The sequence below is a fragment of the Ichthyophthirius multifiliis genome (assembly GCF_000220395.1).
Source record: "Ichthyophthirius multifiliis unplaced genomic scaffold scaff_1120509251428, whole genome shotgun sequence".
NCBI classification, from domain to species: domain Eukaryota; phylum Ciliophora; class Oligohymenophorea; order Hymenostomatida; genus Ichthyophthirius; species Ichthyophthirius multifiliis.
The window spans coordinates 1-27,714 of NW_004085883.1; the positions used below are offsets into that span (position 1 = coordinate 1).

Consider the following 27,714-nt stretch of genomic DNA (forward strand, 5'->3'; position numbering starts at 1 on the left):
GAAATATTCTATATATATTATTAATATAAAAATTAAATAATCAATTAATATATAAATAAATAAATAAATAAATAAATAAATAAATAAATAAATAAATAAATAACTAAAAATGCGTGTTTTAATATTTAAATTAAAACTAAAATATATACTTTATCAGTATGCTAAATTAAATTTAGATTTTTTAAATTATTTATTGAGGGAATTTCTTTTTTATATTTAATTAATTATTAATTATTATCCGCTTTTTTTTATATATATATTTTTAACTTTTTTTCAAATTATTTGTTGTACTGTTTTTTTTTTTTTTATAAATATATATATATTGAATAAAAATTATTTTAATATTATAACTTATGAAAAAAAAAGAATAAATTGATGGAGAAACATTTATATTTGATGTATATTAATATTTAAAATCTAAAAATACATAAACAAATGATTACTTATATTTAAAAATACCTGACACTGTGTATTTTAGACTAGGAGAACCATATGAATGGTATTTTACTGAAGAATATTCAAACTCAATAAAGAAAAAACTGAAAGATAATATAAGTTTAGAAAAAATAGAATAATAATTTTTAAAAACAATACCTGAAAGTGGTTGTGTAGCAGTTTTTATAAAAAAGAACTAGGGCAAATCTGTAAATTAGTTAATATATGATTATTAAGATATAAATAAATTCAGTTATTTTTTAAAAATATAATAATAAAATATTATATTAATGATTTTTATAATTTAATTTAAAAGAATTATTTATGAAAGATAAAGATTATGAAAGAGAAGGCTATTTAATTAAATTTATAGATTCTAAAGGAGAAAGAAATTGTAAAATTTTTGTTATATTTATATAAAAAAAAAAATATTAAAGTTATTTTTAAAACTACTTATTCATAAAAATATATATAAATCGAAAAATGGGAAAATAATAATTTATATAAAGATGAAAAAATAGATTTATATGAAAAATTGTTGAATATAGAATAATTTTACAAAAATTAAATAACTATAAGTATTTAAATTTTTATATATATAGATAGATATATTTTTAAAGAAAATAATATATAAAAAAAAGCTGCACTCAAAAGTAAATCTTTATAGACCAAAATATAAAGTATTTGTGAGAATATATATAACCATTTATAAATAGTTTCAAACAATAAAATTATTCCAATATAAATGGAGTTAATATTCAAATAAAGTTCAAAAAATGAAGTAAATATTTTTTTTATTTTTATTTTTTTATAATATTATATATATTTTAAATATTAATTTAAATAGATAATATTAATATTTATATCAAAATTAATAACTCAATAAACATATATTTTAAAATCAAGAATTCCTTGCGAACATTTAATTCCAGTTAATAGTTATCAATAACAAAATTAGAATTAATTTAAATTAATAAAGAATAAAAATGATGTTTTTTGTCAAAATTGTAGCAAAAGAATAATTACGAAAGAAATTTAAAAAGTCGATTTATAAATGATTATTTCTTCTTGGATTTTTAATCATAACTAAACAGATTAAAAAATAAATAGAAAAAAAGAAAATAATATAATATAACATAACATTACTTCAAATTATAAAATTCCTAAGATAATAAGAGAATTATACCCTGATTTAAATGAATAATAATTTTTTAAAATTTATTAAAATACAGCTTTTAAAGTTAATAAAGTAAATGTTTGTGAAGATTGTTATTTAAATATTTTAGATGGTGCTAATAATACTTAAAATATTAAAATGTTAATAAAATAAGTAGAAAATACAACTTAGAAATAAGAATAATAAACTATAAAAAAAAAATTATAGTTTTCAGTCATTTAGTAATATATATATATATATGTTTAATTAAATATATATATTTATTTATTTAATATATATATATAAATATATATATTTATATATATTCATACACATATTTTTTTTTTACTTTATACATTCTTATTATAGAGAGATTAAATTTAAAAAGAATAAGATAACTTACAACTATTTTAAAAGAAAAATTCACAGAAACAAAATATTGATAATTAATCATTAATTTAAAAATTAATGTAATAAAGTCAATTTAAAATTAAAAGTATAACAAATAATGATAATCTCAATTTAGAATTAATAAAAGTTAAAACAGAACCATCATAAGAATATATATTTAAGTAAGACTAAATAAAAGATTAAACTTAATAATCTTTCAAAACTACATAAAGATCCTTTTTGAGTTTATATAAGACAAACAGTAACTTTAGAATAAAATAAAATGAAAAGAGAAATAATTTTAAAAATAAAGAATAAATATCAGCGAAAATAAAATATTCTAATAATGACTTAGATAAAATAAAATATAAAAAAAGTAAATATCTTAAATTATTTTCGACTTCTGTTTTAAAAAATGAATCTAATATATTATTTAATTAAAATATAGATTGAAAAAAAAATATTATTTTTAATTAAAAAAAGCATATATATTTATAATCTTAAAAAAATACAATTTTTAATTATAATTTACTTTATAAAAAAAAATATTTTATTAATTTAGATAATTTTAAAAAATCATATATTTAAATATCATTAATTAATTTTATAGAAAATTTAATTAATATATTTAATAAGAATAAATATATATTTAAATATATATAAAATTATATAAAATAAATAAAAAATATAATAATCAATTTTATTTAAAATCTTTAGATTTTAAAAATATAATAAAAAAAAATATATATAACATAAGGTAATTTAAGAATATTTATTTGTATTGTATTAAATTTTTGATTTATTTAAAGTAATAAAATAAATAATAATATTAATAATAATAATAATAATAATAATTAATAATAATAATAAAACATTATTTCTAATATTCATAATATTTATTTTATTTATATATAAATTATACATATCATTATTTAAATATAATTAAAAAAATTATTTAAATAAAAATTTTTACTAATTTTATTTAATATATTTTTATATAAAAAAAATAAAATTTGTTTTTAATAAAACATTATTTCTATAAATATCATATATATAGTTTTTTTTATAATATTAAATAATTTTAGCCTTTTTTTAAAAATAATATTTATTATTAATCAGTCTTCAAATATAAAAGCTCATATTTATAGTTTTTTTAAAAAAATAATTATATTTTGTAATAAGATAATGTGTATTTTTCGTTAATAATTTTAATAAAATAAATAAAACATAATTTTATTAAATATAACAACAAAAACAATATTTTTATTAGGTTTTACTATTATTTTTATTATCCTTTTTTTTAATTATTATCTGTTTTAATATTTTTTTTACTTTTTCAAAAAATAAAGGAATTAAATTGATATATAACTTAATTATAGTTTTTCTAAATATTTATAAAATTTATTTTTTTCTTTTTTTAATTATATTGAAACTTTAAAAATAATCAAATACATCATGTATTTCAATTTTTTTTAATTTAAAACATTTAATATTAATACATATAAACATAATTAATTTAAGAAACATTAAATAATTTATTTAATACATGAAATAATAACAATATTTTAATTTCTTAAGTTTATGTTTCTTTTAAATTATATTCAGATTTATGTGTTATTCTTTCTATTTGATAGACTAATTTTATTATTATTTATTTGGAATCTGTTCTGGTTGTTAATAACTAAGAATACTAATACAGTCATTGTTGACCCTATTGAGATTATTCAAAAAGTTTAGTTTATTTTTAATAATATATTAGAAGCAACCTTTATTTCAGAAATAGATGTTTTTTAACTATACAAATTTATATTTTATATATTATTCATTTTTTATTATTATTTTTTATTTTAAAATAAATAATATTTTTACTTATATTATTAATTAAAATAATTATATTAATGTTTTTTTTTTTTTTAATGTGAAATAGCCTAAAATTAATTTTATTTTATTATTTAAATAAATAATATAAAGGCAGTTTGTCCGAGTGGTTAAGGAGGGCGACTTAAGATCGTCTGGACGTAGTCCGCGTGGGTTCAAATCCCACAGCTGCCATTTTTTTTAATATTTATAGATTTTTTATATTAATTTAATAAATTAAAAAATATTAAAAATTTTTTTAGACAAGAAATAATTATAGTAATTACAAAAACATGAATTTAATCTAAATTATAAGAATAAAAAAATTAAAATTTATTATTTTTAATAATATGCTTTTTTATAATTTAGAATATCAAAAAAAAAAAAATGTGTAATAATTAGTTTTTTTTTTTAATCATTTTAAACTATTAGGAAATCTTTCAAAAATATTCTATTAATTTTATCTTTAAGAATTTTCATTATTAGACAATTATAAAAAATCGTTTTTAAAATCTTTTTCTTTTTTAAAAATTTATATATTTTTATTTTTTATATTTTATTAATATTTTATTTCTTCTTTATCTTCAATAAATCTTTATTTTTATTTAATTTACATATTTTTTTTTTTAACAAAAAAAATACCTCATACTATGTCCCATACTACCATCTAAAATTCCAATGTTTTCGCTATTATATGAACAGGAATAAATTTAGCTGAATTTATCATCTTCTTATTATTTATATTCACATTAGAATTTTACATTTCTAACAGTTAAAGCTTATGAATCACTCTTTCTTCTTCCAGAATTTTAAGAAATCTAAGCATTAAATGTCGAGTGATATTCTTTTTAATACAATAATATTTACTCAATAATACTTATATATGTTTCTTATATATGTTTTTCATTATTCTAAAAATAACAATAGCAAAATTAAATGAAATTCTAGAATAAATTAAAGCTTTGTTATCCAAATAATTTCCATTTATTAAAAAGTTTCGATAATTATAAAAATCCTTCGAATTATGTAATTATTTTTGAAATTAAAAGCTTAACTTTTTATTAAATTTCCACAACATAATTATTTTCTTTATATGAATTCATTATTGTTTGTGTAAAATAATTTAATACGTTTTCGTTATTTTTTCCTTATTGTTTTTTGTTTATTATTATTATGGCGTTTTTTATCTTTATTTATTCATAAATTAAATGGATATCGACACAATATATTTACGGGTAATAACTATTTAATATGCAAGGAATTTTTTATACATCTTTAATATTGTTTGTTACTATAATTACTTATCTAGAAATGTCTAAACATTTATTTAAATGAATTATATTGTTTATTATAGTATAATCACTTTTTAATTAACCAAATTAACCTTGGCCTGTCAAAATTAATTCTACGTTATCTGAAAGTCTACATTATTTACATTCTTTTTGTATTTCGATTAATTCTAATTAATTTTAAGATAATACATATACTATGTTACCTTATTCAGCTAACTTTTTATAATTTTTATATAATTATTTTTTTATAAAAATTAATAAATATTTTTTAATATAAAATATAATATCTTGATTAAATATTTGTCTTTTTTTTTTATTAATAAAAATGTTATCTTCAATATATTTTTTTTTAGATAGAAATATTATTTGAAATTTTATTATGCCAAAAAAATTAATTCACATTTTTTTATTTTTTAATTTAATTAAAATTGCAAGTTATAAATGTTTTATATTTTATTTTATTACGTTATATGTATTTGACATTATATTTGTAAAAACAATAGCAACTGAATTATCTTATTATATAAATTCAGAAACAATTTAAGAAATATATTCTTTTCGATTAATATCTTATTCAAGTTAGTGTCTATTAACTAAATTGGAAAGAATAAAGCTATCTTGGTTTTCATTTGAAATAAAAAATAATTTATTAGTAATTGCATATTCGAAAAATTCAGTTATTGTAATTTCTTTTTATGTTTCATTCAATTATTAAATTATTATTTACGTATTTGTTTCAGTTTATTCTTCATTTTATATTTATTTTTATTCTGATTTATCACTTTCTTGAAAAATATGCTCACTTTTAGGATAAAAACAGCATAATATATGCGTTTATAAAAAAGATTTTTTTTATTTTTTTTATTCAAGTAAAGGTTATTATTATTCCATAATTGCAAGAAAAAAAGGAAAGTTTTTTTATAAACCTAAATATATTATTTTATTAATTAAATACGAATATATTTTTTTTTTGAATTTGTACTTAAAAAGCTATTTATATATTTATATTTAATTTTTATGAGTTTTATTAAAATAGTTCAAAAATGATTTTTTTTTAATTTTTTAGATTTATATATTATCTTTTTGATATATTTTTTTTAAATTTTAAAGTTAAAAATAATATTATTTAATTAATTGTTATATTATTTCTTAATATTAATAACTTTTAAATAAGAAATTAATCTAAAAGAAAAAATAGTTAAATTTTAAAATAAAAAAATTTATAATAGATAAATGTATTATTAAGTAATATTTTTTTTAATATTCAAAAAACTTTTAATATAATTATTGTTGATTGATATATATAAAACATATAATTTTTATTTTAATCTAGAATAATTGAATATCTTATATTTTTTAGTCATTTATTTTAAATTAAGGCTATGAGAAATTAATAAGTTTATTGTTTATAACAAAAATAATTTTAACTTTTATAGTTTTAAGTATAATTTATATTAATTTATCCTATATTTATTTATAAATATATAACTATAAATTATTTTAAATTATGATATTTATTATAAATAAAATAAATAAAAATTTACGTTTCAATCAACATATATAAAAAACCAAAAATTCTAAAAAATTCATTACAGTTTAACAACAATCTAAATAATCTAAAATAATTATATTTAAAAATAAATACATTATATATATTTTTAAAATAAATAATGAATTAATTTATATTTTAAATAAGTATATTATATTTTCTCATATTAATTAAAATAAGTTAAATTATAAAACAAATAAAAAATAAAATTTATAATTATAAAAAATAAATATATTTACAAAATTTTTTAAATAAAAAATAAGTGCAAAGATTAAACATTAGTATTTTAAATTATTTATTTTATAATCATAATTTTTTTTTACAAATTTTATTAACCCTTATTATTAAACAAAAAACAAAAAATTGAAATGCAAATATATATGCATAAAAGTATATCATTAAAAGCAAAAACATTAACAAAAATTCCATAAAGGTTCTGCCTCATCTACTTTATTATATTATTTCCAATTTTCAATATATATAACCTTTTTTAACTTTGAATCTTCTTTAAAATTAATTTTATGCTTTTTTTCATTATGTATAATTTATTCTCCATATGTATCATATCTTTAAGTTTATTTTGGATAATTAGTTGCCTTTAAAATACCCTTTTTTTCTTTTATTGATTAAAGTTCACATTATGAGTCAGTATATTATTAATTTAATTTTAAAATATGTATATGTTATTTATCTATTAACTTTTATTTTAATTCACTTTATTATATTTTATTTGAATAATTTATCATGTTCATTTCTAATTGAAACTTAAATTGCATTTTTATAAAATATATTAAGCTATTTTTTGTTTGTTTTTTTTTTTGAGAAGTTTAAAAAAAAAAAAACTAATTTTTAAAATAATTTTTATAATTAAATTATAAATAATAATAATTATAGGTAATTACTTTAATTTTATAATATGTTATGTATCTCGATTATTGTTTATTTTTATATTTCTTATTAAAAAAAGAAAAAAATATTGTAAAAAAATAAAAAATTAATATCAAAATAGGTTTATATATTATATTAATAACTGATAATATTAAAAAAAATGTAAAAATAATTTTAGTAATATTTTATATAAAAATAATTTTGAAAATATTAGTTTTTGATAAATAAATAAATAATTAAAAATATTCTATTATTTTTGTTTATTTTTTTTTAAATATAAATTTATGATATAAAATAAAAAGCAAAAACATAAAAATATTTTTATATTTTTTATAAATTGTTTAAAATTCTATTAATTGTGCATTTATTTAAATCATTAAATAAGATTATAATTTAAAAAATCATTATTTTTTTCCGAAAATATTATTCTGTTTTAATTTTATTAAAAAAATATATGAATTAATAAAATAATTAGATATGAAAACATATATAAAATAATTATATATTATAAAATAATATAAAAAAAAATTTAAATTTATATATTATAAATTAAAAATTAAAAATATATAATATTATTTAAATATTTAAATAAAAATATATATATATATATATATATTTATATATATATATATTCTTCATGTATATATTAATATATATAAAATAATACATATATTATATTTTTTCTATATATTTTTTTATTTAATATTTTTAATAAATACTTTTTTATTTATACAATTTTATTTATTAATATTTTATAAATTTATATATAATTAACTAATTATTTTTATTTATTAAATAATAATTAATATTTAAAAATAAATTACATCATTTAATAAATCATCAACTTCTTTCATAAAATCATCAGGTGGATTTAATTTATTATCAAGTGCTAACTTTAGAGCCTCATGAAAGACTTTTACAACGTTAGTACCATCTGCAGCAGATACAAAATAAAAAGGTAAATTATTTTATGAAGCAAATTTAAATTATTTATTAGTGACATCTCTATCAACTTTTTTTATTAAATAGAATATTTTAAAACACATAAAGATATATATATAAAAATACCATCAATTTTATTTGCTATTAAAATACAAGGAATGTCTGGACAATACTCTCTCATTTCTTAATACCATTTTTTAAGATTTATATATGTTATTTTTCTAGTAATATCAAATACTAAAATGCAGACATTAGCTTTAAAATAATAAGAAGAATGTAAAGTTTAAAATTATTCTTATCCTGCAGTATCCCATAAATCTTTTTTTTTAAATATATTATATATATAATAATAAAAAAAAATATTAAATATATATAAAAAAATAAAATAAAAATAAAACCTATTTTATATTATTTTCCATCAATATTTGCAACATGACGATACATTGTTAATGCATAAGTAGAAAGATTTCTCTCTTCACTTAATTAAAGATTTATTGAAATTAAAATTAAAAATATATATTTATAAATAAAATATATAAATATTAAATATATTTATTATTTTCTAAATATATATCTTATTTTATATTATTATATATTATAATATTTTTGCCATACTAATCATTTAAAAGAAAACGTTCTACTAATCTTTTTTTTAATATATTATTATAATTTTTAATATTTTAATTATATTTTTATTTATTATAATTTTACTTCGATTTTCCTACTGCAGAATCTCCTAACAATATTACTTTTAAATCGCATGGAACGAATTCTTTTTCATCATATTCTTTAATATTTTATTTTTTATCCATTTTTAATTTATATGTTTATTAATTTTTTATTTTATATAATTTTGATATTTATATTGTATATTATATATATATAAATTTTTCTTTTTTAAATTAATTTTTTTTTTTACATTTTGATTAACAACTAAAATATATTAAATTTTAATATTATATAATGCTATTTTAATAGAATTTTTTTTACAAAAAAATTATTATATAATGTTATTTAAATATATAACACATTAAAAAAGATTTTATTAAAGTAAATTTAATAAATAATTTAAAATTAAAAATATAATAATTGCGATATATAAATACATATATATAAATACTTAAATATAATTTTAAATTTACAATAACAAACATATATAATTATATTAATATAAATATTATTTTATTTTTTTGTATATTATATTATGTATATAAAATTATATATAATAATAATTGTTATTTATTATTTATAAAATATCAATAATAAATAATAATTTTAATCTACAATATTAAAATTATCAATTTTTACTATCTTCCTACTAAAATAATATTTTTTAACACAAATATTAGTTTTTTTAATTATCTACTGTTTCTAAATTATATTTATTATTATTTTCAAAAGGACTTAATATATTCAATTAATTTTAATTTAATGAATGCGGAGTAAAATTTGATATAGCAGTTAATAGAGTGCATGCAAGTGAATCTTCAGTTTCTAAACTTAAAAATATATCACTGCAGTTTTAATTTCTGTGTTTTTAGTTATTTTATTATTTTGTTTCTAATATTTTTATATCTTATTACTCTAAAATTGATTTTTCTAAGTTTTATGTTTCAATTTCTAACTATTATATGTATTACTCGTTATTTTATGTATTTAATATATTTTTTTCAAATAATTAATTATTTTTAGCAAATATTTCGTCTTTAACCATTCCATTAGAACACCTTTATAAAGGAGAATTTGTTTAAATGGATTTATTATAATAATAACTTTTTTAATTATATTTAATATGAATAAATTATAAATAAATATATAATTATGATTTTTTTTTAATGAATATATAATATATTTGTTTTTAAATTGTAAATTACTTCGTTCCAATTTTGCATTTCTTAATTAAATCTCTGAAATTTTTTTATTTATTTATTTATTGTTTTGGAGATATAAGAATATTTGTCGATTTATTAATTTTATTTTAAAATTTTTATATTTCATTAAATGACTTTTCTTATTTAAGGCAAGAAGCTTAATTTTATTTATGTTACTTTTCGAATTCAAAGATTTCTTTTTATTACTTTTATATTATTTAAATTAATTTCTTATTATTTTAGAAAATTATTTCTTCGTTGTTTTTCTAAAATTGTGAGTTTAGATTGCCTTATGGTTTACACTTAATTTATTTCTAGTTACTACTCTGATTTATAATCTACTTCTAAACCATGTTAAAGCAATCTTCTTGAAAATTCATTAAATAAAATATATATATATATATATAATCTATGAAAATATTTATATATATAAATATTTTATTTATATATTTAAACTGATTTTTTTAATTTTTTTTTTTTTATATATTTATTTATGAAAATAAATGATTCAAACAGTTAAATTTTATTTTTAATTTTAATTATGTTTTTATCATAATATTACAAAATATATTATATTAGTCAATAAATTATATTTAAACCATATTATGTAAAATAAAAAAGTTTTGTTTATAATTTATTATTGGTATAAAATATTTTTAAAAGTAAAGCTTATGTTTATTTAAAATTATAGTTTAAAAAAATAAATTAATTAAATATTTTTTAATTATTTATTTAAATAAAATTTAAAATTAAATTGCTTTTTTTTTCAAATATAAAAATTGTAATAAATTTATTTAAGGTTAATATAATAATGAAGAAAATAATGCTTACATAAATTTATTTAAAAAAAATTATAAAAATCTTTTTAAAACATGTAATATTTATTTAAATAATATTTATATGATTAAGTTATTTTTAAATATAATTTTTACTTATTTATATGTTTATTTATATATTAATATATTTTTTTATAAAATTTATTGGAATAATGCTTGTTATTTATAAAGAAATTCAAAAATTTTGAATCATTAAATATAAACTAGTTATATTTACTTTTCTAATCGAAATGCGGATTTTAATTTTTAGAATAATTAAAAATAAAAAAAAATTATTAAATTTTAAACTATTATTATTTATAATTCTTAAAATTTTATTTTAATTAAGTAAATTATTAATATATAAACTAAAAAACTAAAAATCTTAAAAAAAAATGTTATCAAAATTATCTAAAAATATATATTTTAAGCAACATATATTCTATAAACAAATTTAAAATTATTAAATTTTAAACAAACTTCCAGAAAAATATTAGCCATATATAAAATTAGCAAGATATGATAAGCCAATAGGTGCTACATTATTATTTTTGCCATGTACATGGGGTGTAGTATTAGGATAACCAATATTTAATCCACTTTAATGTAAAATAAAAGTATAAAAAATATTAAAAAACTTTAAAAAAAACTATACATAGTGGTACATTTAGTAAGTACACTCTGGTTTGGATCCGTAGTAATGCGAGCCGCAGGTTGTATAGTAAATGATATGTGGGATAAAAATATAGATATTCATGTAGAAAGAACAAAAGAACGTCCACTAACAAGTGAATAATTAAACTTAAAATAAGCCAGTGTTTTACTTTCTTTAAATTTAACAGGAGGATTATTAACTTTGACTTAATTAAATTTATATTCTATAGCTTTGAGTTTTTCGATAGTTCCTTTATGTGTAATATATCCTTTATGTAAAAGATTTACAAATTATCCATAAGTAGTATTAGGTAAAAAATAAATAATTTTTTTATATTTTAAATTTTTTTAAAAAGGATTTTGTTTTACTTGGGGTTCTATAGTTGGATATGCAGCAGCTGGTAGTACATTATCTCTATCATCTAGTGTAATACCAGCATATTTAGGAGGTATTCTTTGGGTTCTTATATATGATACTATTTATGCTCATTAAGATAAAAATGATGATGCGAAAATTGGTGTTAAAAGTACTGCGCTGGCATGGGGAAATTAAACAAAAAATGTAATGAAATTTCTATGGGTGGCTTAATTAGGGCTTTTTTTAATAAGCGGAAATATGGCAGATTTATGTATTTATTATTATCCATGTTGTTTAGCAAGTCATATGTATTTGCTTAGGCTTATAAATGATTTCAAAATGGATGATAGATAAACTTGTTGGAAATTTTTTGTCAATAATAAAAATTTTGGGATTTAAATGTTTTTGTCATTTTTGATAGGAAAGCTATTTGTAACTTTAAAAGAAAATGATGAAAATGAAAGCGATATAAAATGATTTTTATGTTTAAATTTAAATAAATTTTTTATAATATTTTTATTATACTTTTTTCTTATTTATATATATATTATAATTAATATAATATAATATGGATATAAAAATATTTAAAATATGTATAAATTAAATTAAATATATATATATTTATTTATATATATATTATATAATTTTATAAATATATATATAGATATATATATATTGATATATAATTATATATTTCTTATTCTATTTTATTTTTTTAATATTTTTTATATTTATTTTTATATTTCTTTTATTATTTTTAACCTAATTTTTTTTTTTTTTATTTAACTATTTTATTTTTGTATTATTTATTAAATAAAATATGTATATATATATGTATATATATATATTTATATATATATATATATTATTTACTATCAAAATGCAATAAATTATAAGCTTTATATATAAATATTATATTGTTAATAAAAATTATATTTATAATTAATAATTATTTTTATATATTTAATTTTATAGAGTTAAATTTAAATATATAATATTTAAATTAATAAACTTTATTAAATATGTATTAATTATATTTTTATTTTACTTTATATGTTATTATTGTTATTACTCATTATATATATTGATTTGATCATTTTTTTATTTTATTTTTTTAGTATTTTTTTTTTATATTTATAATTTACGTAATAAAGAAAAAAATAATTAATTTTTTTTTTTTTTTAAATATTAGTTAAATAATATATATTTTTCATTTTTATATGATACAAATTAAAAAAAAGAAAATTTATATAATAAAAATTGTGAATTAAAATTAAAAATTATTTATCAATAAATGCTTTTTCTTTCACAGAAAGAATAAAAATATATAAATATTTTGAATAAAATATAATATATATCTTCTTATTTTTTTTTATTTTTCCTTCAAATCATTATGATAAAATTAAAGCAATAATAAGTCCATACAATCCCAAGGCTTCAGCAAAAATGAGAATCAAAATCATCCCAACGAAAATTTTATCTTATTAAGCATCTAAATTATTAATTTAATAAATAAATTAATATATAATATATTAATAAATAAATTAATATATAATATATTAATAAATAAATTAATATATAATATATTAATAAATATACTAGCTCTAACACCAGCATCTCCAACTATTCCAATAGCTAATCCTGCAGCCTATTGTTTTATTTATTTATTTTTAAAAAAATTATATATTTTTTATTATTGTTTATAATTACTAAAGAAGATAAACCACAACATAAACCAGCAGCAAGGTGAGAATAACAACTGTGACTATCGTATCCAGTTTTACCAACTTTTTATAAATAAAATAAGATATATATATTTTTTTTAATTTTTCACAAAAAAAGTAATAATTTTTTAATACTTTTCTAAACAAGAATAACTGCAACAATCATACCATAAATACCTAAAATACCTGCCATAACTACAGGAATAATAGATTTCATAATTAATTCAGGTTTTAATACTCCCATAGATGAAATACCAACTCCAGATTTTGCAGTTCCGTATGCAGCTCCTAAGTCTTTAATTTTTAATTTTTGTTTTGTTTAAGATTATTTATTTATATTTATTTAATTTACTTGCAAAAACTAAGGCACTTGCGACACCAATAAAACCGAAGAAATAATTAATACCATTTTCTTAATCGTCAGCGACAGGAGCCATTTTTAATTATTGTTTTTTTTAAAAAATTTTTTTATTAAAATAAATATTTATATATATATAATTGTTTAATAAAGGTATTTTTATAATATGAATATTTTATTATTTTTTCTCCTTGAATGTAATTTAAACTGAGAAAAAAATATTTTATTTAAAACTAATAGAAAAGAAATAATTATTAAAAATATATTTAAATATTTTATTCGAAGTAAAATAAATATCAATTATTAATTAATTTTTTTTTTTTAAATAAAAATAAATATATTTTTTTATTTAATATTATAATTTTTTTTTTTTTTCTTAACTATAAAAATTAGTTTTTAATTTTTTTTTTTTTTTCTTATATCAAATTTGTTAAAATTTAATAATTGTATTAAAATATATTGTTGTATTTTTGTTTTATATGTCTATTTAAAAAATAGAATTATATAATCATTTTTATTAAAAAACATATTAATAACTTATTTATATTTTAATTTTAATATATTAATTAATAATTATTAAGTTCATTAATTATTATATTTTTTTTTATAAGATAATAATTATATATATTATTAAAAAATATAATTTTATTCATTATTTTTTATATAATCCTATATTTTAATTATAAATGTCAATAAGTTTTATGATCATTTCTCTAATTTCGTTTTAATTGCTTAGAATACATTCATTAATATAGAGCATTAAATATCCAATATGTCCTTTTTAATTATCAAATAAATTATTATTAACTAATTAAAAATTAACTCCATTATTTTGATATTATGTTAAATTAAGAATATTTTTAAATGCATTTGGTGGAATATTCATATCATAAATATTTTATAAAAAGTGCAAAAATTATTATTTTTGATATCTATATTGATTATATTGATTTTTTATTTTTTGTTAAATAAATTAAAAAAATATATTTTACGTTGTAATTTTTTTATTCGGATCGTTTAATACTTATAAATATTTTTCGAATATTTATTTTACTCTATTAATTAAAAAAGGGAGGAATATTATAGAAATATTCATTCTTTATTCCGAATATTCTTTTTTGAAATTACAAATTTAAAAAAGTGCTTCTAAACAAAATTATTCAAAAGTTTAGATTTGATTTTTTTATAATTATTTTTTAAATTCTTCTGACAATAGAGTTTTTTATAGCGATAAATCATGAGTTAATTTACCAAATTAAAATAATAATTAAGAATCTATTTTTTTATTACAGACAACAAAACCTTTTAAAACAAAGAGTAAAATAGTTTTATCAACATCTATATGTATTAATGCTTATTAAATATTAATAAATTCAATAAAACCTTATTTAAAAAATTATAATTAAATTGAATAAAAAAATAAATACCTTTATTCTTTTCTAAGCATTCTTATAATAATTCAATACATATTTTAAATATATTTTCATATTAATTATCTTATTATACTATTATTTCTGATATTTAAGAAAATGTAATACAAGCATCAAACCATATTGGATTTATTAAATTTTAATTTAAATTATTTTAATAAAAGTCATTATATTATTTATTGTATTTAAGTTTAATCAATTGTGTTAATGAGTTTATTATTTCTAAACTATATTTTAAATTAACTTTTTGTCTACAAAAAGATTTAATAAAACAAAAACAACTTATAATTATTAAATTATTGAAAATACATAATACATCAAGTTGTAATATTTTTTTAAAAAAACCGAATAATAAATTTTTGTAAAATTTCTATTTTTAACTTATATTGAAAGCTATTTAGTTAAAAAATTCGTCTATTTTAGAGCTTGTGATTTTATTTGTTTCAATTATTTATAAAATTATTTCAAAAGATTATTTAATCATTTAATTATGTTCTTTTTTTTTAAACTTATTATTAGATGTTAATATTGTTTCAGAATAATTAAAACATTCCAGTAAAAAATCTATAAAAATATTCTTTTTTTTAAAAAAAATAAAATAAAAACATATAAAATTTAATAATTTAATATAAAATATTTTTTTTACATTTTTATCTATTAATTCTAAAATTTTATTTTATATAATACTTAATTAGAACATTATTTCTTAAGAACAAATAACTATTTATTTAGGAAATAGTTTTATATATTTCTGTGAATTTATTAAACAGCTTTTAATTATTTTGGTTAAATTAAAATTCGAAAAATCGCCCAAAATTACAAAATATAATTATATGCAATCACTAACTGAATTGTTTTAATTATCTTAGATAAAATTTAAACTTTCCAATTATATTATTGATTTCAAATTTTTAAAAGCAGTTAAAGAATTTATTTTATGTTATATTTTATTTTAATTTTTTGGTGTAAGCTATATAGAAGATTTTCTTTATATTTTTTTTTCCTTTTGATTACTTTAAGTAAATTTTATAGATATTTCAGTTATAATGTTAAGTAATAAAATACTTGTTTTTTCCCATTAAAGTATTTCTTTAGATTTATTGTAATCAATTAAATTTAATATTATTTTTATTGTTTCACAAGTAATTTTATAAATTAATTCAAAATAAATACAATCTATCCAATATTATTATCTTTTAATAATTTTTATAAAAATAAAAATAAAATGAATATGTATATGTATATGAGTATATAGATATAATTGTATATATAAATATGTATATATATATATATATGTATATATATATATATATATATATATATATATATATACATATATTAATTTTATATATTTTTTTTATATCTATTTTACATTACGTAATATTATTATAATAGCTTTATATGCAATAGTTAAATTAATTAATTGATAATTATCTAATATTGTAGTTTTTGGAATAGCTAAGTTATGTAAAACATTTTAATATTTTTTAGAAAATATATTATTATTTTTAATTGTCTTATTTATCGAAATCTTATAATATTTGGTTTATGCTTAATAATATATAGTTAATAATTTTCTCATTCAAAACTATTTTTTGTTTTAATTAAATTATAATTATATAAAAATTACTAAAGTTTTTTATAATATTATTATAAATTTCTATTAATATTTCAATATTATTTTTATAATCTAAAGATAATAAAATGTTTAAAACAAATTCTATTATTTTTTCATTTTTTTTATTTGATAATTCACAAATTAATTAAAAATTATTTTCGAAATGAGGAATTTTTTATAAAATTTATAAACAAAAAACTATAAAATTTGTATCTTAAAAATCAATTGCATTAATAATTATTTAGAAAAAATATTCTATAAACTTATCACTTTACTTTTATATAATATTTAACAAAAAATTAATAAAAATATAATTTTTTTCAAGCTTATTTTCATTAAGGAACTCGTGAATACATTCTTTAGAAATTTATAAAAAGTTTAAAAATTTTTCTTATTCTATATTATTAATAATTTCCTCAAATTTCTAAACTTCATTAATCTAATTTTCTGAAATAAAATTAATGAAAATTTTAAAAGTATTTGTATCAAAATTTTAAATGTTTTTTTATAATAATATAACTCTTAATTAATTTATAAAATTTTCATTTTTTTGTTTGAAAAAAATTGATTTTTAAAATATTTATTCAATTAAATTTTCAAAATTTTTTTTATTTTATTCTTCAAGCAAATAATATTATGATATTTCTTATAATAATTCAATTATTTCCTCATAATATTTTTCGAAATTTTCTTTTATATTTATTTATATTAAACTTTCCAGTATCTAGTTATAAGAAATAAATATTTATTGATTTAAAAATTCTTTATTTTCTAAAGTTTTTATATTTTTATGAAAGCTTTTGCAAATTTTAATTATTATGACAAAAAATTCTTAAAAGTCTATAAATTAAAGTTCGTTTATATCAATAATATGATCATAAGAAATACTTTTCTTTTTATTATCAACAATTTATTTATTAGAAAGATATTATTATAAAACCTATTAAATTTCTTAAAATAAAAAATGCAAGTTAATTTCTTATTAATCAACAAGCTTATTTTATTAAAGAAGCATTTCAAATGTTTTTTAGTTATCGAAAATATAAAAATAATAGCATAAAATTTAATATTGTAAATTTTAATTATTATTAAAAGAACATATTTAGAAATAAATATCCGTTTTTTTTATTAATATAACAATTTTTTAATTCAATTATACGAATTTTATTTTGTTTAAATCATTATATATATTAAAATTCTTTTAAATAATTTATTAGTTCATATTTAATTAATCTTAAATTTCTTGATTTTCAATAAAAACACTTTCACAATTTTTTAATATATAATTTAAGCAATCTAAACCTTTATATAAAAAAATATTTTACAAAAAATTAATTAAAATATATTTTTTACTTATTTAGACATTTATATTATGTTCTTAAAGTACCATCCACTTAGGATAATTAAATTATAGAGTATTTAAAAAACCTTCTATTATATATTTAAATTTATTCAATATATTTTGATCTTTTTTATATTCTTTTATTGTTTATATACAGCATAATTACATTAATTAAGTCAATATATTATAATTTAAACGTTTCTCTAATTGATTACTAGATTACATCTATATTACTATGTTTATTATCTAATATAAAATTTTAATATTGTTTATAAAACTTATTTTTTACTAAATATATAGGTTTTTTTATATTTTATTTGAAAAAAAGACCAGTTTATTTTATAAATATTAAAAATTACTAAAAATGTATAATCTAATCGAAGTATTGACACATTCTATGGTTTTATTAAATAAACTAAAGTTTATTATATTTTTTAGAATAAATTAGTTTTCTTTATTTGTATCAAAGCACTTAAATATTATAAAATATAAAAGTTATCATCATACTTTTTTTACAAATAAAAATAAATTATTTATAAGGAAGTATTATAAAAGAAAGTTTTGTTATTAAAAAAATATAATAATAACATTTAATGTTTTATATTATTTATTTACATTATTGATTAATTCCAAATTGTATAAACGTTAAATGAATGTCAAAAGTTATTAATTAGGTTTTTATTTTTTTGTATTTAATGATAATGAAATAATTTTTATTAACATATCAAATTCAAATTTTATACTTGTTTATGACTTTTATTATTAAGAATCTTTGATTTACTTTTCAATACTTACTTATAATTTTAAAACTTCCTATTTATATTTATTTTAATAATTACACTCATATCAGTGTATATATTTATTTACTTATTTTAAATCATCATATTTTTTTTTAATTTAACTTACATAGACATTTAATTCTTTCTGTATTATTTCTAAATGTTTTATTTAAGACATTTTAAAAAATTAATTTAATATATTTTATTTTTTATTTTTGCTTTTTAATTTATTGATTTAAAAATTTTTAAGTTTTAATTTAATATTTTATATTTTAATTTAATATTTTATATTTTAATTTAATATATAAAAGTGTTTGTTATAGAATTTTTTACTATTTCAATTGTTAAATAAAGCTTTTTTATTATTTATTATATAAACTATTTTAAAAAGTAACTTAATATTTTAATTAAATAATAAAAATGTTATAATTTTTAAAAAGCAAATATTTATTTTGATTTTAATAAAATGAAAATCTTATATGTAAAATATATATTTTTTATATAATATATAATCTTCAGATATTTTATAATTATGAAAATTTTTATTTGTATTCAAGTATATACATATTATTTATTAAACAAACTAATTATAATATTTTACTTTAAAAATATATTATTTTTAATTTTTTCAATTAACTTTTTACAAATTAATCTATATTACAAAATTAGTATTTACTAATTAATTAGCATTTATAATAAATTTTAAAGGTAAAGAGTTTTAAAAACTTTATATTTTTTCATTTTGAATAAGAACATTATATTTTTTAATGTCTTCTATTTTTAAATTTAAAGTTTTAAATAAAATTTAATTTAAGGATAAATTTAAAGTTAAATTAGAATAAAACTTAACATCATTAACATTATTTTAATGCTTATTCTAATTAATTTTATCTGAAAAGAAATACTCCTTATCGTTAAATAGAATTAAAAAATAAATTTATATTTTAAAACATAACTATTATTCATCAAGATCTTTTTTTAAAAAAAATTCTAATATTTAATTTCCTTTGACATATTGTTTAAATAAATCATAATTATTAATACAAATATAAGATTTAAATGAAATCCATCTTTCAAAATTGACAAGTTCTTAAACAATTTTACTATTTCTTAAAAATTAGTTTTCTTTATAAACTTATTCTTAAAATAGTTTTAAAATGTTACTTTAATCTTATTATATATTTTCAATATTTAAATTTTTATCAATTTAAAAATTAATTTATTTATTAAAAGATTTGCTTTCGAATAAATAAAATAATTTTATATTTGCTTTTAGGACTTTTTCTTTATTTATTTAAAAATGATAACAATTTATATGTTTTATTATTTCTTAAATAATAAATTTATGATTTAAGCAAAAATTATTTATTAAATAAACATTAAATATTTTGTTTATATTTTCTCTAAAAACATCTGTTATATCTATTTCTTAATATTCTTCTATTGAGCAAATTGCCATTTCTATCGAATATTATTTTTAAGAATTCTAATTTTAAGAATACAGAGTTATATTTATCAAATCTTTAAATTCATAAAACTAAAATTACAATTTCATATAAAAGTCTAATAAAAAAGATTCCAAATCATCACTAGTTTATGAAGGAAAACTTAATTAAAACAATTAATATAGATATATAATTTTTTATTCATAATCACAATTTAAATAAATAATAAAATACTAAAAAATATTAAGTATATTTTATTCATGCATTTATTTTATTAAAATTTTAAATTAATATGTTAAATTTTAATCTTTAAAAATAATATTTAGATCTTCTTCTTAAATTTATTAAGCTTTCTGTCTGGTAAAAATATTTTTAGAATAAACAAAATGATTTATGTTTTATTTTAGTAATGATTTACAATTAAATAATTCTTCAAAATCATAAATTCTTTCTGTTTTTTTATTTGTAAAGTTTTAATTTAAGCATATGTCATTTTAAACTTCATGTTTTTCATTTTTATTTAATTCAACTAAAATATTATATTCAAACAGAATATATTTTTCATTATTTTTGTCTTCTTATGGTATTATTAATTATTAATTATATAAATAGTTTCTATTAAATGTTTTTAGGTTTATTTTTTCCGAATATACAATATTATCTATAATTATTTTTATATTTATGTATTAATTTTCATATTCTTCAAAGTATTAATATCTATTAAAAAAATTATTTTATATCAAATTTCTAGATTCAATTTAAATTTAAAACATTGATTTATCATTTTCTATGTCTATATTTTAATTTAAATCAACAAAATAGAAATGTAAATTATAAGATTATATAGATTTATATTATTTAATTAATTATGATTACTTATTTTTTTTGAACAAAAAATAATAAAAAATAATTAAATACTATTTTTTAATATATTACGTAAACTTTAGTGTAGTTTTGTTAATTTTCGATCATTTATTTAGTTTATTTTTTTAAAAAAAATTAAAGAATTTTTTAAAAATTTTCGTGGGTAAAATATAAATTTGATTTTTTAAATATTTCATTTTATTAAAAGTTCTTTGATAAATTTTATTACCATAAGAAATTATTTAAATTAAATTAATAAATATAATTATTTTTCTTATTTAAAAACAAATTATTATAATTCGATTCTGCAATAGTTTCAATTTCATTAAATTAAAAATAAAATTTAGTAAAATATAAAAACTAATCTACATTCTCAATATTATATTTATTTATAAATCCTACAATAAAGCTAATTATATATTCATAAATATTCTAATTTTGGTTTTTATATTTTTAATAGAATATAATTTCCCATAATATAAAACATAGTTCCTCGTGAAATAAATTACTGAATATACCAATTAACAAGTTAAAAGCTTTTTTTTGTGTAAAAAATAATTAAAATACTTATATTTTTATATGTTTGTTTTAATGATACTTATTGTATTTGATAAAGATTTAAAATTTGTAAAATATTCAATTAAATATATATAATAATCGAAATTCTCTTATACTTAAAAATTATTTAAAATACAAAAAAATAACCAAAATACATCAAAAGATTTTTAAATTTATTATTTTTTTATTTTAAAAGAAAACATTTATTAAGTATATAATTGTATATTTAATAATATTTGAACTTTTATTTTAAAAGATTCTAAGTAAAAAATATAGTTTGTATTATTTAAAGTGCCTTTTTTTAATCTATAAATTCAAAATTATTATCAAAATCATTTATAAGTTCATAATGCTTAGATTCATTTTTTAAAATTTTATAAAAATATTTCCTATTTTAAATTATATTTATTTCTTGATTTATCTATTTATTAAAGAATTCCTTTTATTTCTACAATTTTTTTGATATGTAAAATTAGTTTGTTACTTCGATAATTTTATTTTAATATATAATAAATTCTTTTAATAAATTTTTAATATTTTTATTTAAATCTAAATAAACAAAAAAATCTAGTTTTTCTTATTAAGTTATATCATTTTTTCCTTAAAAGTCTTTAAATAAAAATAAAATATTATTATTATAATAAAAAATACTTAAAGAACGATAAGCTCTTAACCTATTAGAAATTCCATATTATGCTTATACCTATATAATTTCTAGATTTTATAAATTATTTTTTTGATTAAATTCTTTTTATATCCATTTGTAATCATAATTAAGTAATTAATTTATTTTTAAAATCTATAAAATATCTTCTTGTCTGTTTTTTTTTTTTTAAAAAAAAAAAAAATATATAAAAAAATATTAATATTAAATTTACTTTATGAATGAAAAATTAAATTGATTATTATTTAATTACTTTAGGTTTAAATAATTTTAATAAAGAATATAATTAAAATCTATTACATTTTCCTTTTTTATTATAAACAAATTTACTAAAATCTACAAATTTTTATAATTGTCAGAATCTAATTTAAAAGTTAAAAAATGCTCATTTATATTTAGATTTTTATGAATTAAATTATTTAAATCTTAATTAAAAATTTAAATTATTTATTTTTTATCGAAAATCTAAATTTCAATTTCATATTTAGAATTATATTCAAACAAAATATCATAAAACTAATATTTAAAAAATACTATTTAATTATTTTCATTTTGTCTTTATTCATAATCGGCTAGTTCAAAATTTTTAATTTTCTATTTTTCTTAATTTATTAGTAATTTAAAATTTAACTAATCTGAAGAAAAATTAAATAATTCAATAGACTAAATATATAAATAAAGTTGTTATAAAATTTTATTTGGAGCATTTTAAATTTATATTTTAATTAATTCTTTCTTTTTATTTAGTTATTTTTCTATATTTTATTCTAATTTAGAAAGTGCAAGATTTATTTAGTCATATATTTTTATTTATTCTTAATTTATTTTCTATTTTTTATTTTTTAGTTTTATTTTATTAAATTCTTTATTTGTTTCTTCTATATTATTTTTTTAATTTTCTTCCAAATCCAAAGCATCTTCTAAAATAAAATTATTCTCCTTTTAAACAAAATCTTATTAAGAAATATTATTTTTTTATTCATTTTATCTTTATATTTGTTTTCTAGTAAGTAAATTATCCAAATTTAGAAAAAAAGGTTCATCTTATATAGGATTAACTGAAATTTTTGAGTTTTGATAATCATTTTTTTTATTAATAGAAGAATTTTTTTCTTAATAGAAATTATTTTCTTCTTTTTTTATAAATCCTCCATTTTTATAAAAATCTTGAATTAAATTATTTACTAGACTTTAATTATTATTTAAGTTATTTTTTTATTGTAATTTTTCAGAGATTTTATCCTAAAAATCCGTTTTTTTATTTTCTTATTTTATAGTTTTTTCTGAGTGATTATTTATTGATTATTAATGAAATCTATTTTTTTAGAAATTTTTTAAACATCTATATTTTAATTATTATTAATAACGTAATTATTATCAAAGCTAGTATTATTATTTGTATTTAAAACATTAAAACTATTATTAATAATTATTTAATTATTATTTATATTATCTTATTACTTAATATTAGTAGGGCTGTTTATTTTAATAATATTATTAAAGTTAACTTTTTATTTTTCATTTAAAAAAGTATTAGTATCATTAATATTATATAGAAGATTATCAATACTTTGCACATTTTAATCTTTTAATTAAAGTGAAGCAAATTCAGATTAAGTCTATTATTTATCATTATTATATTTAGCTTTTGTATTTAAAACTAACAATTTAAATCTTCGAAATTATTAATAGTTGACAAGTCTTTAATTTTTATATTTTCTAAACTTATATTAGAAATACTTACTGGTATGTTTTTAGTTTAATTAAATGTTTTAAATATATCACATGGAATAGTATTTTCATTTATATCAACATTTAAATAATTATTCTAATTTTAACATTTTTTTATTTTATCGTGTAAATTAGACTAAGATAATAATTTTATTGATTACTCTTGTAATATAATCAAACTTTTTGGAGAAATATTGCCTTTTTTTTTAACATTTTAGAATATATTTAATGCATGATTAAACTTTTGCGCAGTTATAGCTTTCCATAAAGAAATAATTTGTTAAAATATAATTTTTACGTTTCCTTTACAAATAGATGTATTTTAGTTTTTTAAATTGTTGATTTTACTTATTATTATTATATTTAGATTTTATTTCATTCTCTAATAATTATATAAATAAATAGCATATTGCTTATATTCTTTTCTTTTTTTAATGTTTATTACAATTCTGTATTTATAATTTGGAAAAATCCATTTTAAATTTGGTTTTAATTATTTATTTTAAAATTAATTAATTATTCTAACTTAAGTTTATTTTAATATCTCTTCTTAATCTTTATTATTTTAACAAATAGAATATTAGTCATCTAAGTCTTGCTATTATAAACAATAATCATATTAATTTGCCTATATTAATTTCACCTTTTTTTTTAAAAAAAATAAAATAAATATTTATATAAATATTATCTTAGTTTTTTATTTTTAGGGTTAAAAAAAAAAAAAAACTTTAGTTATTATTTTTTAATATTATTATTCCTTCCAAATTTATTTAAGCTTTTTGTGTTTTTTATTGATCAAATTAATTAGTATTCTTTTTTTAAAAAGGCAAATAATTTTCATCTACTCTTAATTATTGTATATCTTCTAATTTTTTAAATATTTCGAATTTTCCGTTTTCGACTATATCTTAATCTTATTTTAACAACTATTCTATTTAGTATTTATTCTAAGGCTCATTTTCAATTAAATATCTATAAAATTTATTCATTAAAATACAAAAAATTAAATTATTACTCTAAATATAATTTCTAGCCTATTAACCTAAAGGCATTTATTAAATAATTCTCATACAAATTATCATCTTTTGAAATTTTCAATAGCCATTTTGGTTATATTATTCTATTTTTTATTTTAAAATCTTTATTTATTATAAAGTTTGATAAGTTTATTTATTTTTAGCTAAGGCAATTGATTGTAGTGACAGTGTTCTAAGATGAAGTATAGCAAAAGTTTTCTTCCATTTTTTGTTATTTAAATTTTTATTTATTATATATAGACAGAAAAATATATAAAATTAGTAAAATACTAAATTATTATATAAAAATATATAATATTTTAATTATGCAAACTTTAATAATATTTATCAATTAATGAAATATTTAATACAATTTATTAAAATAAGTTTTAATATTTCTTTTTTTCCCCTAAACCATTACATTTTTTTTTATTTTTTAAAAATAACTTAATTTTAAATCGAATATAATTAATAAATGTAAAAATAAAATACAAAAATACAATAATCTTAAAGAAAAAAAAATACTAAACTATTAAAACAAACAAACAAAAGTCATATATTAATGCTATCCCTATATTAAAATATTTATTTAATAGGACTAACAGATTATTATAAAATATTAGCTATATTATTTCTTCTGTTTTTTTTCTTATTAAAATTAGTAGTATTTTTTACAAGTATTTTTTCAACTAATTTGTTATAAATAATCTAATACTTATCAATAACTTTTTCTATATTATTATGAGGATAGTAATATAGAAAACTTTTAATGGCATCTTAATCAGAAGTATCTATTATTTATTCTTATTAATATAAAAAAGATTATTTTTTTTCATATTGATTTTATTATTAAGTAATAAATTTTTCAATACTATTATTATCTTTTCCTAATGAATATCGCTAAGATTATCCTTACTTATTATTTAATTTAAGAATACTTTTTCTTTTTTAATTATTTTTAGGAATTGTTTCATCTTAAAAATTACCTATTGAGTTTTTAGAAGAAAACGATAATGTTTTTTACCTATTTTCCATAAAACTATTCATTTTAAAGATCTTATTTAAAGTTCCATTTTATACATATAATCCTGTATTTTATTTTTATACACCTAATTAATGTTAATTTTATTATTAAAAAATCCTAATATTAAAATTATCAAATGTAACGGATTTCCTTTACATAAATTTCTGACCTCGATTTCCAGTACTTAATTATTATTAAGAACGAATTACTGAAATTGTTTTTTAATTAGATTAATTATTTACTTTTTGAATTTAAGTAACGATTTAATCAATATCTAAATTATCATATAGATTTTCTTCTTTTTTCTTTAATGATTATTTTTTTTTATTAAAAGTTTCATTTCTAGAACTATTAGTATCTAAAACATTTATATTAACATCAGATTCTATGTCTGAAGTTTATATCTTTACTGGGTAGATAAATCTGGGTGAAAATTCAAAAAATTAACCTGCTTTATATTTTCTGATTTTGAGTAAGTCTTAAGAAAGAATATTTGAATATAAAATCGAATTTGATTCACTTAAATTTTTTAAATCATTTTCTTCTTTACTTCCTAAGCTAAAATCATCAGTTTCATTTGAAATTTCTTTCTAAGATTATAAATAATTTGAAATAGATGTTTTTTTTCTCTCATAAGATTTATTATTAATAGAATCTTCTGAACTAATTACCTCTGCTTCTTCTTTTTCTGTTTTGTTTATTTAATTAAATGAATCACTACTACTAGATCCATCGCTACTAGAATTTTAAGTAACATTAGATTAATTTAACTCTTTTTCATATTAGTATTAGGTTTGAATTGTATTATTTAGATTTTTTTTATTTATGTTTTCACTTATAATTTCTTCATCAGTATAATTCAAGTCTATAAAAGTATCATTTAAATTGGCTATTTTTTCCATTTCTTATAAGATTTCATAATAGGCTGGATTTTGGATCAAATTAAAAATCGAT

General features: G+C 14.1%; 4 protein-coding genes and 1 non-coding gene across 5 annotated transcripts, besides 41 other annotated features; 3 read left to right on the plus strand and 2 right to left on the minus strand. All coding sequences in view use genetic code 6, as the record gives it.

Moving 5' to 3' along the window:
* The first annotated feature begins 33 nt into the window (after positions 1–33).
* Positions 34–108: a microsatellite.
* Positions 109–1,836: 1,728 nt separating this feature from the next.
* Positions 1,837–1,917: a microsatellite.
* A 517-nt stretch (positions 1,918–2,434) lies between these two features.
* Positions 2,435–2,505: a microsatellite.
* A 113-nt stretch (positions 2,506–2,618) lies between these two features.
* Positions 2,619–2,671: a microsatellite.
* A 119-nt stretch (positions 2,672–2,790) lies between these two features.
* Positions 2,791–2,851: a microsatellite.
* Positions 2,852–3,951: 1,100 nt separating this feature from the next.
* On the plus strand, positions 3,952–4,033 carry IMG5_202270. The gene has a single exon. It is a non-coding gene; the product is annotated as a tRNA-Leu (tRNA).
* A 681-nt stretch (positions 4,034–4,714) lies between these two features.
* Positions 4,715–4,740: a microsatellite.
* A 122-nt stretch (positions 4,741–4,862) lies between these two features.
* On the plus strand, positions 4,863–6,104 carry IMG5_202280 (hypothetical protein; the record flags this gene model as incomplete). The annotated part of the gene is made up of 1 exon (XM_004023882.1): positions 4,863–6,104. The coding sequence occupies one exon, from the start codon at positions 4,863–4,865 to the stop codon at positions 6,102–6,104; it is 1,242 nt and encodes a 413-aa protein (XP_004023931.1).
* Positions 5,364–5,416: a microsatellite.
* Positions 6,105–7,839: 1,735 nt separating the features above from the next.
* Positions 7,840–9,321, minus strand: IMG5_202290 (Ras oncogene family 2b protein, putative; the record flags this gene model as incomplete). Its single annotated transcript, XM_004023883.1, has 6 exons — positions 7,840–7,995; positions 8,392–8,579; positions 8,636–8,827; positions 8,908–8,987; positions 9,125–9,154; positions 9,221–9,321. 6 exons carry the CDS (start codon positions 9,319–9,321, stop codon positions 7,969–7,971), a joined length of 618 nt encoding a protein of 205 aa, XP_004023932.1. The 3' UTR covers positions 7,840–7,968.
* Positions 8,030–8,090: a microsatellite.
* Positions 8,059–8,182: a microsatellite.
* Positions 8,080–8,158: a microsatellite.
* Positions 8,125–8,186: a microsatellite.
* Positions 8,162–8,199: a microsatellite.
* Positions 8,255–8,321: a microsatellite.
* Positions 8,359–8,405: a microsatellite.
* Positions 8,837–8,897: a microsatellite.
* Positions 8,849–8,906: a microsatellite.
* Positions 9,020–9,061: a microsatellite.
* Positions 9,053–9,091: a microsatellite.
* Positions 9,159–9,204: a microsatellite.
* Positions 9,159–9,216: a microsatellite.
* Positions 9,299–9,389: a microsatellite.
* A 214-nt stretch (positions 9,390–9,603) lies between these two features.
* Positions 9,604–9,639: a microsatellite.
* A 526-nt stretch (positions 9,640–10,165) lies between these two features.
* Positions 10,166–10,207: a microsatellite.
* A 112-nt stretch (positions 10,208–10,319) lies between these two features.
* Positions 10,320–10,371: a microsatellite.
* Positions 10,372–10,795: 424 nt separating this feature from the next.
* Positions 10,796–10,829: a microsatellite.
* Positions 10,830–10,873: 44 nt separating this feature from the next.
* Positions 10,874–12,684, plus strand: IMG5_202300 (para-hydroxybenzoate, putative; the record flags this gene model as incomplete). The annotated part of the gene is made up of 5 exons (XM_004023884.1): positions 10,874–10,895; positions 11,180–11,254; positions 11,709–11,801; positions 11,855–12,160; positions 12,206–12,684. The coding sequence occupies 5 exons, from the start codon at positions 10,874–10,876 to the stop codon at positions 12,682–12,684; spliced, it is 975 nt and encodes a 324-aa protein (XP_004023933.1).
* Positions 11,314–11,353: a microsatellite.
* A 132-nt stretch (positions 12,685–12,816) lies between the features above and the next one.
* Positions 12,817–12,901: a microsatellite.
* Positions 12,902–12,912: 11 nt separating this feature from the next.
* Positions 12,913–12,988: a microsatellite.
* Positions 12,918–12,966: a microsatellite.
* Positions 12,960–13,016: a microsatellite.
* Positions 13,017–13,025: 9 nt separating this feature from the next.
* Positions 13,026–13,073: a microsatellite.
* Positions 13,074–13,105: 32 nt separating this feature from the next.
* Positions 13,106–13,167: a microsatellite.
* A 135-nt stretch (positions 13,168–13,302) lies between these two features.
* Positions 13,303–13,345: a microsatellite.
* A 229-nt stretch (positions 13,346–13,574) lies between these two features.
* IMG5_202310 (vacuolar ATP synthase proteolipid, putative) lies at positions 13,575–14,388 on the minus strand. The gene is made up of 5 exons (XM_004023885.1): positions 14,284–14,388; positions 14,067–14,225; positions 13,918–13,994; positions 13,807–13,855; positions 13,575–13,699 (listed from the first exon to the last, which is right to left on the minus strand). Exons 1-5 carry the CDS (start codon positions 14,366–14,368, stop codon positions 13,596–13,598), a joined length of 474 nt encoding a protein of 157 aa, XP_004023934.1. The 5' UTR covers positions 14,369–14,388; the 3' UTR covers positions 13,575–13,595.
* Positions 13,713–13,803: a microsatellite.
* Positions 13,713–13,805: a microsatellite.
* Positions 13,719–13,799: a microsatellite.
* A 2,559-nt stretch (positions 14,389–16,947) lies between the features above and the next one.
* Positions 16,948–17,056: a microsatellite.
* Positions 16,949–17,058: a microsatellite.
* Positions 17,059–19,708: 2,650 nt separating this feature from the next.
* Positions 19,709–19,762: a microsatellite.
* A 358-nt stretch (positions 19,763–20,120) lies between these two features.
* Positions 20,121–20,160: a microsatellite.
* A 3,917-nt stretch (positions 20,161–24,077) lies between these two features.
* Positions 24,078–24,122: a microsatellite.
* Positions 24,123–27,714: the final 3,592 nt, after the last annotated feature.